Below are 13,829 nucleotides of genomic sequence, written 5' to 3' on the forward strand. Positions count from 1 at the left end.
CGAACCCGGAGAGGAACAGCGTCCATACCCTGCAAGGGTTCTTCAGGAGCGCCCTTAGCAGCAGGCGCCTCGGCAGCAGGAGACTTGGGAACCTCGGCAGCCTTGGGGAGAGGAGGAGGTGCCGGTGTAACATTTTGGCTCGCCGGCCTCTTGCGTTTCTTCCCAGCAAGTTTTCCTAAATCGAGGCTCTCCACTGCAAAAACACAAAAATCCCAAATTTAAAACAGGAACAAAAACAAACAACACACAAACAACAAAAAGTAACAAACACAACATGACGAGGACAAAAACAAACCCCCAGCACCGGGCACTGAATTCTTCCAGTAGTCAAAAACAAGCTTCGGACACAAGTCATCAGCTTGTGCTTTCTTCCCCGGAGGGGCATCATCCCGAAGGATCGCAATGTCGTTATCTTCTAGAGGTCCCGGGATGTGGAACCACTTCTCCGGCTTGTAGCATTTGATCACCCACGAGGTGCCCATCCCATCAAAGGCCGAAGGGTGGGTAATTTGGAAATAATCTTCTTTGAAATCCCGGAGCGAATCAATCACTCCGGAGATCAACCCCCCGGGAACCGCTTTTCTTTCACTCCGGAACCGCAGGTACGCGAAGTGGTTCCGGTCCTTCAGAGACATGAGGTATAAACAGCAGAATAACCTCATGCTGGGAACCACCCCGGTCTTCTCGCAGAGCTTCAAGAAGCAAGAGAAGTGTCGAACCCCATTAGGGTGAATCTGAGACAGGGGAACCTCGAAGTACCGGCTCAGCTGCTTGTAGTCCTCGCGCAGGGGAAACCGGATCCCAGACTGTAAATGCTCCAGGGTCAGCATGATGGTGTTCGCAGGAGGCACGTCATTCAGCTTTTGCCCCTCGGGCACCAAAGACAGCTCGTATTCGACAGGAATACCGAACGTTTCCCGTACTGCTCTCAGAAAACCCCGGGTGCACCGAGAGGCCTTGATATCACGGTCATCATTTTTCTCGCTGGCCTCGGGAGCTTTTCTCTTCTTTTTCCCTTTCTCGACCGGTAAAGGTTGAGAGGTCCCAGTCTCTTCCACATCCGGGGTGTTACCTCGGAGAGGGCGAACGACTACGAACTCCGTAGACGGCTCGTCTGTGCCCACACCGTGATCATCATAACCCCTCCCCTCCTCATGATCTAAGGTTTCACCCGACATACCTATAGACACAGAAACCAGCTCGGATGAGACAAGTTTCAAATAGAAAAACTAGATAAACTTATAGCAGAATCGAAATTATGGATCAAAGACAGAGTTCCTAAGGGGTGAAACCATCAGAACATGAAGAACATCACAATGAATTTCCAGAATTTCTGGAAACTCATCGCTCAAAGCAAAACATAAACTCAAACACAACAAGGCATTTCAATTTCTGGAAATCAACAACAAAAGATCTAGCAAATCACAGTACTGAAACACATAAAACAAGGCAAACACGAACAAGTTTCATCCATCTTTGAAAATCAACAGACTACAAAACGCAATGGGAGTTCTTTCTCTCTATGATTCAGAAATCCAAAATCAGAATTACAAAGGCAGAAATCAAAAATCAAACACACAACCAGAGGCCTATCACTAAGAACACAGAAATTCAAACACGTATTCAAAACTGAAGGAAACAAAGAACTAGAACAAAAACTCAGAAATACTCACTTGTATATAGCACAGATGATCCTTGGAGAAAACAACAGAGCACAGTAAATCCTTCGCAAGAAGAAACGAACACAGCAGCGAACAACTTCGATTAACAGAACCAGCAAAATCTCCCCAACGATGCGAAGAACAAACAAAAAGGTCTTCAAACTCAGAGAAACAGAGAAACTCAGAAGGCGATGAACTGAGAAATTGTAAGTTTTTAATTGTCTAACTCAGAGAAACAGAGAAATGAAAAAGTTTCTAAATGTTTGAAAAATTAAATTTATACCTGAAAAGAGAGGGAAACTGAAAGGACACGCCTTTAATTTTTCTCTCTCTTTCCACTCATAACGTCTCCTAGAAAATTGCACTAGCAATAACTGTTAAACACGTGGCTGAGACGTGCGCTGAAGCACAACCGCCATTTAAGATACCCACCCAAACAGCTGTCATGCACACCAACTCGAAAGGACAGGTCTTTTCACATAGCCATATCAGCTCACCCATCTTCCTGACAAGCGGCTCGGTGTCAGAGATCACCCAAAAACAAAGTAAGTACACCCAGAATCACGTGACCTAATAACTCGGATAAAACTACCATCTCGGACATAAATATCCGACACACTGGGGGGGGGGACTAGTGATAACGTAGCACATCTAGTAGGGGCGAAGCAACCTCGCCAGGAACGAACATCGCTAAGTCAAGCATTTCACCGACCTGGTAACAATGTCCGACCTTCTTGAAACCATAGAACGCATGACTTGGGGGGTCACCGGATCGATGGGAATTCAAACATCATCCGAGACAATCATGCCTGATAAGGTCGGACCAAGAATCTCACCCGAGCTCTGAAGTATGTCCAGGTCAGAGCTAAGCCGAGCTCCGAGCTCCCGAGCCCGAAAGCCCGAAGGCCATCCGGCCCGAGCTCTGAGCTGCTCTCAAATACAGGAACCATGATAACTTGACTCCCAAGTTATCCGGGCTCCGAGGTCCTGTCGAAGAGCGCCCACCCGTGTACCAGATCCTGGGACCACAGAAGATCTTCTGACAGGTACGTGAGGAATGTTCCCTCTGACACACCTAACAACCTGTGCCACCCGCAGGGATATTCTACCACGTCAGCATAACTGATTCCTGGGACCACTGGGCTCACAGCCTGCCAGCAAGGCAGGTTTGTCCTTAAACCCTAACTATAAATAGAGGGTTTAAGGACAAACCCTAGGTAATTCTCTTTTTCTCTACTGAAAACACACTCTTTTCTCTTCTTCTTCTTCCTCTACTTCAAAACCTTACTTGAGCGTCGGAGTGAACGTCCGGTTACCCCCACCGGAGTTCCTTCTGACCTCTGTTTGCTTGTGGCGTGCAGGTCGTTAAAGCTCGGATTTAGTTTGGTGATTCATCACTTATCATAGTATACACAAGTAATCATAATTTTGAAATCCGATTTCGAACCGGGGCTACTCGATAACACACCCTTCGAAACATAAACAATCGTATGATTTATAGGTTTGTGTCGGATCATACTGGGGAGTTGAATTTTAGATAAAGATAATGGATGGACTAGGCTGATAAAATCATCGTCTTTCTTATTTTTCATATTCCATTTATTCATGAAAATCCAACCTTTTGAAGACACGCATAATTGCTTCAAATATCGCATCTGTGTTTGAAATTTGATGCTGATTTCTTTAGGGTTTGAGAGAGCGAAGAACTGACCGGTGTGTTGGAGCATGAACCAGGGGCTTTGATTTACGCATAATTTGTTGAAATTGTTTGTTCTTGCTACTGATCGCCATGTTTTGCAGACTGCACCGAATCTGATATAATCTTCAATGGAGTTTAATCTTGTGGCTATTTCCGTTAGAAGATCGGTGTGAAGATCGAACCAGTTCGACATTGTTTTTAGGGTTTTTGAGCGTGAGTCAATCGAATTTTGTTTGGAAATATTACGTTTTTGTAGTATCTATTGCGTTTTTATAAGAATCCTTTGCATATTTAGGGTTAAAACAGTCCTAAACCTGGTGCAAACATAGGGTTATTAGCCAAAATGATAGCCAATCTTTATACCTTATATCCTACTAGTACTCAACTTTTAATTTGTATATTTTCGGTACCATAATTTATATTATTTGTTTCATATCAGTTTTCTATAAAATCCAGCCGCTTTTAATGATGTGACACCCAGAATAAAAATTTTGCTTTATTCGTTTTCACATCAAAATGACAAATCAAATAAATTAATAAGTACAGACACAATAATATAAGTTATGGTCAACTTAATGTGTCAATATGATTTTAACTTTAAATAGTTAAAACATGACGATTTTAACTTTAAATAGTTTAAACCAGATCACATATTTCTCGATTCTCGCAGTTTTTTCCATATAAAGAGTTAGAATCATAGTTACATTTTTAGCAAGAATTAAATCGAGAGATATAAATTTCTATTTTTTCGATTCTTTTTATTTATGACATAACCTTTTAAAAAACGTCAATTATGGCATTTAGTACATTTAATTATAGCAAACTATTTATGTTTAAAACAACCAAAACTTTTTATTTTATAATCAAATTTAATTATTATTTTCAGTCGAAAGATATCTATAAAAATTAGACTATAAATGTCGAAATTATGAAAATTATTAGCTACAATTAAAATAAACTTGTCAAAATTAAATTAAAATTGATTTTTTTTAAAAGTTAGCCATAAATGAACAATTTTAAAAAGGATTGAATATCCCAAATTAAACAATCTCGTTTTCCGATTGAACCGGTTGGTCCGATTGGGCTCTTAAAACATTAAAATTATGCTCGGCTAATGGAATAAATATAAAAATAAAATAGTTATTATGCATAAGTATTTTTTTCAAAAACTAAATAATGACTATTTTATTTTATTTTTTTATAAAATAACTATTTTATTTCATGAACTAACCATATTCTAATATCTATCAATAAAATTAGCAAGAAAATTAACCTTGACAATCAAACAAAACTTTCATAATATTATTAACCTTGATGTAATTAATTAGCTTAATTACTTTTCAATTTCATAGCACAACAACGTACAAGTTTATTGTCATTCAGCAAACACCGCATTACAAAGAAGAAAAATAAAGAACACGCCCATAAATAAATACTCGCAAGTACATATAATTTTGAGTAATTACACTCAAACAATATTGCTCTTATTTTTAAGTAATAATTAATTATGTAATTAACAATTAAATCATCTCAGAAGTACCATTAAAATTTCTCCCATTCTGATCACCGGCGCGGTTATCAATATCCTGATCTTCGCCGGAAATTTCCTCCAGTGACCTACCTTTAGTTTCCGGCACCAAGAAAGAGAAGAAGAATCCGAACAAGTTAACCACCGCGAGTCCGATGATCGCCTTTTTAATCTCCCCGGATTTCCCATCCAATGTATAACTCTGTACAATAAACGCCCCAATAATAGCTCCAGCTTTTCCGGCAGCAGCCGAAATTCCATGACAAGTTGACCTAAACCTCGCCGGAAAAAGCTCCGCCGGAACTATAAAAGTCGTACTATTCGGTCCAAAATTCGCGAAAAAAAGAGTGAGTCCGAATAAAACAACGAACAGAATCGGATTTCCGTCGCAGTAATCCTTTTTAGAATCAGGCGGGCACTTAGACTTCTCTCCCCGGAGATTTCCATACTGAATTCCGAGAATCGCCATGCAGATTGACATGAGGAGGAAACCGCCGAGTTGGATGATGTACCGGCCGATTCTGTCGATCAGGAAGACGGTGAACCAGTAGCCGGGGACGGTGGCGAGGAGGGCGATGATGGTCATTGCTTTGGAGAGGTGGTACATTTCTTGTAAAGCGTTCATGGTGGAGGCTTTGTTAATGAGTCCACTGGCTGGGTAGATGTCTTTTTGAGCTAGGTTTAGACTGTAGAAGGCTATGTCTAGTATGAACCAGGTGCTGGTTGTGCCGAGGAGGTGAACGCCGTGTCGCCGGAAGAATTCTGACGAGAAGAGTTTGTATGAGGCGGTGGGATTGGCTGGAGTATCCGCCTTGGCACCTGATAGAATTATTGATTTATAATTAGAGAGTGTGATTAGTTATTTGAACGTTGAATCAAATTGGTCAGTTTAATTTTTTTTTTTTTATATAATCTGAAAAGTGAAACGCTTATGCGAGAAATTGAACCCATAATCTAAGTGTTTTTTTTTTACTTAATGCTTATATCATTTAAATTATAGTTCATTGGTTGGTTAATTAATTAGTTCAAGGATTAATTACAATTATCCCATGATTCTATATCTAAACTACGGTTTCTTTCCTCGAATATTAAAAATCACATTTTTTTTCTCTTGATTTTTATATTTAAAATAAAAAAAATCCTCTCATATGAAGGGATGATAGTTAAAAAATAGAATATTACTGAAAAAAATAGTTATATTTTAAAACGTAATGAGAAAACAATAATTCGATTATAAATACATGAGAATATTAGTAATTAACCCTTAGAGAAGAAATAGTTATATTTTTTAATCAAATAACTGAATTTTTATGACATAGAAAAATTAATTTTTATTCATTATACGTTTAAATGGATTGATTATTATTAATCAAATAACTAAATTTCATTAATGTAACTTATTAAAAAATAAATTTAATGTTAATTTTTAGTCATATATTTTTATTTAAAGGACAAATTGATATTTAAGTATTATAAAAAATATCTTAATTTTTTTTAAAAAATAAATGTAAAACTACAGTATATATTGGTTAATTCTGTTAGTTTGATTAATTTAAAAATTGAATTAGCTAAATTTTTTAAAATTGTTAATTATACCTGCAGTTTCATCAATGTGAAAGTCATGTTCAAGAACTCTCGACATATCTGCAGCAGCTTTCTTATGATTTCCTTCAACCAAAGCAGTATACCGAGCAGTTTCCGGCATTTTCATCCTCCAATAAAACGTCAAAGCCGCCGGAATTGCACCGATCATCAGAACAAGCCGCCACGCAAAATCCGCTTGTGGCTGAGTAGACAACACATGATTGGCAGCAAAAACTGGAGCCGGAAAAGCTTCCATAAATATCTTAGAAACAATGGTGGAAACCGCTCCGGCGAACAAAATTCCCATCCCCTGCATGGCAAAAACCGCCGCTATAAACGCCCCTCTAGTTTTCTGATTAGCATATTCCGACATAATCACAGCCGACAGCGGATAATCACCTCCGATTCCGAAACCGAGCCAGAATCGGAAAAAACATAGAGTCGCTATAACACTGTTAGCCGAAGAACCAAACGACAAACCAGAAGCTAGGGCACAGCCAACCATGGTGACAAGTGTAATCCCGTACACTTTTTTCCGGCCGAGTTTATCTCCGAGCCATCCGAAGAATAACTGACCAACTAGGGTTCCACATAATGCAACGCCAGTAACGGCGTTATTGATGTTATCCGGGAGTTTACCGGGTGCAGGTTTTGCTAGGGTTGGGTCATAAAAGTAGAGACGGCCTAAAAGCTTTGTAACGGCGGTTATGCAAAAGAGATCGTAAGCGTCGGTGAAAAATCCCATACCGGCGATTATAATGGCTTTGAAATGGTAGACTTGGGTTTTTGCACCGTCGAGAGCGGAGAAGATGGCTTTGGTTCCGTCCGCCATGTTTGAAACGGAGTGTAATTCTGATCAGATACTGAGTTGAGAAGGCGAGTGGGCTGAGTTGAGTGATTATCAGACAGGAAAATCCATAATATAATATAGCAGAGTAGGGTTTTGTCTTGGTTATGAACAAATTGGAAGATTATTTTTGATGAACAAGAAATTCTCATTGTGATTGACGGCGTTTACAAGAAGTCAAGATTGCCGTTAGGTTCAAGATTTAGAAGAAATGGAAGCATGACATTTTTTTAGGGTTTATTTAAAGTATATTCAGTGTTGTGGTCTGGTTATAGTTGTTCATATGTTTGCTCAACTGGATGTAGATGTTCAACTTTGTTTCTTCTTGTTTTTCTTAGGAGTGAGAAATTACCCTTGACCTAATTAATTGTATCATATTAATTTAGTACTATTTTTTTAATTCAATTTATTACAAATTAAAAATTAAAGATATATTCACGATCTTTCAAGTTTCAACAATAAAGATAGAATTGTTTGTGTTATATAGTAGTTTCATTTTTTAGAATATTTATTTTATTTTTTTATCTTCATTTCATGAAGTTTTATTTCGTCATTTATATTCTATCAATACAATCGAAACAATATCTTCGGTAATACAAAGACATACATAATTAAAAACATCCTTCATAATTACCAATTTCTCAAAAATATACAAACAATGCCCATTATTTGAAGCATGAACTGTTTTGTTGTTATTTATAAAAGTAAAAACGAAACCAATACTAATAAAGTGCGGTATCAAACTGAGAATATCGTCAATGACTAAACCTGATGAGTTTCATCGGAAACCCAGTTGCTGAATCACAAAGAGAGCATTGTTTTTCACAATTAACTCAGAGAACTATGTTGAGCCCAAAATAAATCGCAAAACTTTCTCCGATTGCACCGTCAGAATTGTTAATTTAAGAAGCAATAATTGAGAGAATGGTAGTTGTTGTATTATTATTTATAATCATTAATTGAAATTGATTTTGCAATGACTTTCAATTTCAAAGATTTTAGTTTGAAATTGAACGTGAATAACTTTTAATGCTCTCCATGCCAAGAACTGTTGTAACAAAATGTTAATCCATTTTGCATTTTAAAAGATATTTTGTAAAATTTAATTTTCTCTAATATCTCAAATGATTTATCAACAAATTCCAAATTTAATTACATTTATTAAAAAAACAATTGCTAGCATTCCTCTAAATTTAAGTGAAATTTGAAAGTTGAAACTCAATCTTAGTGAGTATAATATAGTATGTACAAATAAAAAGTGCATGGTTATATCCATGTAAAATTTGCTTCAAAGTCTTCTATTAACATACTCATTCTATATTTATGAATTATGAGTCTTATTTTTTTTTATATAATTAAAGTCTTATTTTTTTTAATTGTTTAAACATGTGTAATAAAGCTAAATTGGTATTCCCTCATCTACATGACTGGCACTAAAAACTTATTTCAAAAATTAATATGATAAATTATATTCAGTTGACTTATAGTTTTTTCAACAAAAAAAATGAATAATTTTTTTTTTAAAAAAAGGCTAAAATTTTCATTAATAATAACGAAAACTACATGAACGGTTTCTCAACATACTGAGTTAACTATTCTAGAAAAGATGATGAGAGCTGTAAAAATACAGTTATCGACTAGGACTAAACTAACAACCAAGGGTTACCCAAATTTGTAGACTAAAACTAGATCTAATAATAAAATCTAAATTTATTGAACGTTCTAAGAAAGTCTAACTTCGAATGCACGCCTGATCACATCTACTGTGATACATCTGTTCTCTTAAAGATTAAAAACAACATCGATATTGACGCAAAACATACATGTACTTGATGAAATCCGTCGTAAGATGCTGCCTATAATTGTTTCAGAGATTCAAGTCGTTTGCACCGCAAAAAACAATTTCATCTCGAAAGATGAAAAAAACTACTCTTAATTTCGATTAAATTAGATCTAATCTCAATTAAAATACTGTGATAGAAAATAATTTCTAGATCTAGACCAAAAATTGATCAAGAAAGAAACTTTATTCAAAAACTAAAGATAAAAACTATGAAAAAAAACTAAATTTGAGAGATTAGTGAGGTGATTTTTGGCCAAAAATGGCCAAAAATCACTTGAACAAGAAGAAGAAAACTTACTAGGGTTTGAGAGGTTTTTTAAAAGAGAGAGACGGTTAGGGTTTTTTGAGTTTCATATTGTACAAAAAAAAATAAAAAAAAAATGAATAAGTTAATCTACAACATTTTGTCCTCTCTCTTTCTCTTGCTTTCTTAGAATAATCTGCATATTGTTTGGATTGATATTGTTTAGTTTTCTGTGTGGGATGTCTCCTATGTTAGATTGGATATTCTTATTATTTTAAGAGCATATGCTAATAACTTCTATGAAAATGTTTATCATTCACATAGTTTTCTACGCGAACATATATAACTATATATTTAATGAGTTTTTTGTACCTTTAACACAAGAAAAATTCGCAGAGGAGAAAGAAAAAAAGCTGATGAAAAACATTTTATTCAATATCAAGGGCAGAGAAAGAAGCAAGTTGATGAGAAACATCTCATTCAAACCGAATATGTACGAAGGCTTATATCAAACAGAATCAGATGTTGAAAATAAAAAATCTGACTTGAAGATGGGCAAGTACTTAATGAGGTATCTGAATAATATGTTTTTTATTTGCAATTCCATTGAATTTGATATAAAATTGCATATTATATTTTGTGCAGTATCTGATATTTTTATCCTCCATAATCACTGATTACTCAAAAATACGTAAACAATGCCCATTGAGCTGAAGCATGAGCTATTATGTTGGATGTCTATGTGAGTAAAACAAAATCAATGTGAAGTGCGGAATCAAATTGAGAATATCGTCAATGACTAAACCTGATGAGTTTGATCGGAAACCCCATTTTGAAGTTGCTGAGTAATAGAGAGAGCGTCACTTTTCACAATTAACTTAGAGAACCATGCACATTCCAATGCCATGTTGAGCCCAAAACAAATGGCCTAATACATAGTTTAACTCCTGAACTTATACCCTTTTACCCATCTAACCTCTAAATTTAACGTGTATCCTATCAAACCTTTAAACTTGTTAAATAATCCCTTTTGACCCCTGAAACGGAAATTGAGTTTCAAACGCTCTGACGTGGTAAAAGACCTTTGACCAGGATGCCAGCTCGTTTGCCACATCACCAAAAACATAACGCTTAGTACATCGTTTGACCCCTGAATTTATACTAATTTACCTATTTGACCCCCAAATATTTTATTTAGCCCATCACACCTCTAAATTTATTAAATTATCATTTTTAACCCATGAATTTGAGAGTTTTAAATTTATTTTAATTTATATTTTATTTTTAATATATATTTAGTTTAATTAATAATTACTAATAAACAATATTTTTTTTCCATATTTTATATAGTATTTGTTTAAACGATACCGTTTATTTTGTATATATTATCAATTCTAATAAAACTTCAATAAACAATTGTTATAATTTATTAAATATTTATTTTTATTTAATTTAATATTTATTTTTATTTATTTTGCAAAAGACAAGATAAAATATGAATGATCAGGTGAGACTTGTTAAATAAATATTATATAAGAAAATAATAATAAAAATTAATTAAAAAATAAAATAAAATAAATATTAAATTAAATGAAAATAATTACTATATAAAGTATAACTATTTTTCATTAAAATTTTATTAGAACTGATAATGAATAAAAAATAAATGCAAAATAAACGATATATATTAAAGAAATATTAAATAAAGTATTGAAAAGGAATAATTATTTTATATAAAATTATTTTATTAATAATTATTATTAAATTAAATATATATTAAAAATAAAATATTAATTAAAATAAATTTAAAACATTCAAATTTAATGGTTAAGAAGGATAATTTAACAAATTTATAGGTCTGATCAGTTGAACAAAAAGTTTAGGGATCGAGTAGATAATCTAGTATAAGTTCAAAGGTCAAACGACGTATTAAACTATTTTATTTTGTCCACCTAAGCTTTACTTTTTTGCCATGACGCGTCAATTTTTGTTTGGACGCACGCGCCAAAACTAGGTGGACGAGTAGGGGTTAAATATTTTCAAATTATCAAATTCAAGGGTTAAAAGGGATTATTTAACAAGTTTAAAGGTTCGATAGGATACATGTTAAGTTTAGAGGTTAGATGGGAAAAAAGGTACAAGTTCAGGGGTTAAACTATATATTAAGCTCAAAACAAATTGCAAGACTTTTTCCGATTACTACACGCTGCACTGTCAGAATTGTTAACTCAAGAAGTAAAATTGGGAGAATAGTTTTTGACATTTTGTGTCATCTTATTCATAATCATTGAACCATTTACATAGCCTGAGAAACATAACATAATGCATATAAAATCTGGAAAATAGTTTCCCTAAAATCAAGCAACTTATCTTTTAAAGAATAGTAACTAATTTTCTAAAGAATAGGACAAACTCAAACTGGACTAATCATTGGCCTTCCTCCAAAATTCATAAGCTAGCATAATGTAGTTGCTGATAATAATTTCGAGAACAGTTGCTCTTCCATCAGAGGAAATCGTCAGGCCGGGTTCAGCTTCAAAAAATTTGCAGAAAGAGCCACCCAGCAAGAAAGTTATCTTTATTGTTTTGATAAATGACAAAAAATATAAGATCTTGGCATTCAGAAATTTGTAAACCCAAATTATGTCAACTTGGATCATTTTGAGAGAGTTTATGGGTCATCGTTAAGTAGAATTACATATTTCAAAGTTTTCTAGATTTTATATAATCAATTTTGTTATATGTGACTGTAATAAAGTATGAACTAATCCAATTTCAAATATTGTAGTTGAAATTGAATTTGAGTAACTTTTTATGCTTTCCATGCCAAGAACTGTTGTAAAAAAATGTCAATCCATTTTGTATTTTGGAAAATATTTTGTAAAATTTAATTTTCTCTAATATCTCAAATGATTTATCAACAAATTCCAAATTTAATTACATTTATTAAAAAACAATTGCTAGCATCCCTCTAATTTTAACTGAAATTTGACAGTTAAAACTCAATCTTAGTGAGTATAATATATATAGTATGTACAAATAAAAAGTGCATGGTTATGGCCATGCAAAATTTGCTTCAAAGTTTTTTAATTAACTTACTCATTCTATATTTATGAGTCTTATTTTTTTATGATTAAAGTCTTATTTATTTTGCAATGTTTAAACATCTTTAATAAAGCTAAATTGGTATTTGTTTAATACATGACTGACACTAAAAAATTATTTCAAAAATAAATATCATAAATTATATTTCAGTTGATTTATAGTTTTTTAAACAAAAAAATAAATAAGTTAATCTACAAGTTTTTTTAAAGCTTTCTAGGCTGAACAAGAGGTTTTCATTCTCATTACAAAATCATAATAATTTAAAGTTTGTCACAAATCGATGTCGAGAAGCTTCAGAATAACTTGAAATATTAATAGATTAAATTAATAATGTTAATATAGACGCCAAAATATATATTAGCATTGTGAATGAATTTGTATGTAAAAATAGTCGTCAGGTTCGAGATTTAAAATAATTGATATAGAAAAAAATGCAAGCAGGATGATTCTTTTATTTTTTATTTTTTTTAGTATGCTTTCAAAGTATATTAAGTGTTGGCTGATCTGATTATATTGGTCAACTGGATGCAGATATCAACTTTGTTTGTTCTTGTTCTCCATATGCAGAAATAAAAATTGGTTAAAATTCTTTTGTGGTTACTACGTACACTATAATATTTCTACATAACAATTATCAAATTTTTAATTTTTAATAATTAAACTATGATTTAACAATCTATAGAGTAATAATTTTCAGCAAATTTTTTCTTTATATATATACAAAGAAAATATAATATTCATCAAAAATTATTTACTTTAAAATTGTCAAAATAAATAGTTTTTCTAATTGGCATGGAAAAATTAGAAAAAAAATACTCATATTTTCGTTAGCGGCATTTAATAATTTATTGTTTAAATATATTTAGTGACTTTTTATTTGTCGGTAAAATTGAAATTTGATTGTCAAAATAAATTTATTCGAATTGTTATATAAAATAGCTATACATTGTCAACATAAATTTCTCATCCTGAAATTAAAAGATAACAAACTATGAACAAATACTAATTTAATGAAATTAAGTCAAAATATGGAGTGCAATCTCTATGAGATAATCTCTATACATGTGAAAATTAAATTCTTTTTAATGTTTTTCTTTAAAATTTGCACATAAGAGGTTTATAAAGCATGTCTCTGAATTTGTAAAATCTCGTTCAACTTGATGAAGGAGATGATTGAATTCTATAATAGCTATTGTTACCATAAATTTCTATTCTAAAAAAAACATTGATTTCTCAATGAACGCATCATATGAAAAATCGTATACAAGGACTTAATTTCTTTTTTGTTAATTTCATGAAGTATTTTGAACGGATCTCA

General features: G+C 33.1%; 2 protein-coding genes across 3 annotated transcripts; both read right to left on the bottom strand.

Annotated features, from left to right (window-relative positions):
* Positions 1–3,055: 3,055 nt before the first annotated feature.
* LOC126662098 (uncharacterized) lies at positions 3,056–3,553 on the bottom strand. Its single transcript, XM_050355985.1, has one exon. It carries the CDS (start codon positions 3,551–3,553, stop codon positions 3,056–3,058), a length of 498 nt encoding a protein of 165 aa, XP_050211942.1.
* Positions 3,554–4,790: 1,237 nt separating this feature from the next.
* On the bottom strand, positions 4,791–7,386 carry LOC126661202 (low affinity inorganic phosphate transporter 8-like). Of its 2 annotated transcripts, none has more exons than XM_050355019.2 (2): positions 6,485–7,386; positions 4,791–5,686 (listed from the first exon to the last, which is right to left on the bottom strand). In XM_050355019.2, the coding sequence occupies exons 1-2, from the start codon at positions 7,302–7,304 to the stop codon at positions 4,881–4,883; spliced, it is 1,626 nt and encodes a 541-aa protein (XP_050210976.1). In that variant the 5' UTR covers positions 7,305–7,386; the 3' UTR covers positions 4,791–4,880. The 2 variants fall into 2 exon arrangements, with proteins under 2 accessions (XP_050210976.1, XP_050210975.1); XM_050355018.2 differs by having other exon boundaries at positions 4,791–5,707.
* Between the last annotated feature and the right edge of the window lie 6,443 nt (positions 7,387–13,829).

This window comes from Mercurialis annua, linkage group LG8 (genome assembly GCF_937616625.2).
Source record: "Mercurialis annua linkage group LG8, ddMerAnnu1.2, whole genome shotgun sequence".
Lineage (NCBI taxonomy): Eukaryota > Viridiplantae > Streptophyta > Magnoliopsida > Malpighiales > Euphorbiaceae > Mercurialis > Mercurialis annua.

What these genes read in the sequence shown, in the direction of transcription:
- LOC126662098 (XM_050355985.1), bottom strand. Translation starts at nt 3,553, where the DNA reads ATGTCGAACTGGTTCGATCTTCACACCGATCTTCTAACGGAAATAGCC.
- LOC126661202 (XM_050355018.2), bottom strand. Translation starts at nt 7,304, where the DNA reads ATGGCGGACGGAACCAAAGCCATCTTCTCCGCTCTCGACGGTGCAAAA. An exon ending in TCACATTGATGAAACTGCAG is followed by an intron (nt 5,708 to 6,484) that starts GTATAATTAACA and finishes TAATTCTATCAG; the next exon opens with GTGCCAAGGCGGATACTCCA.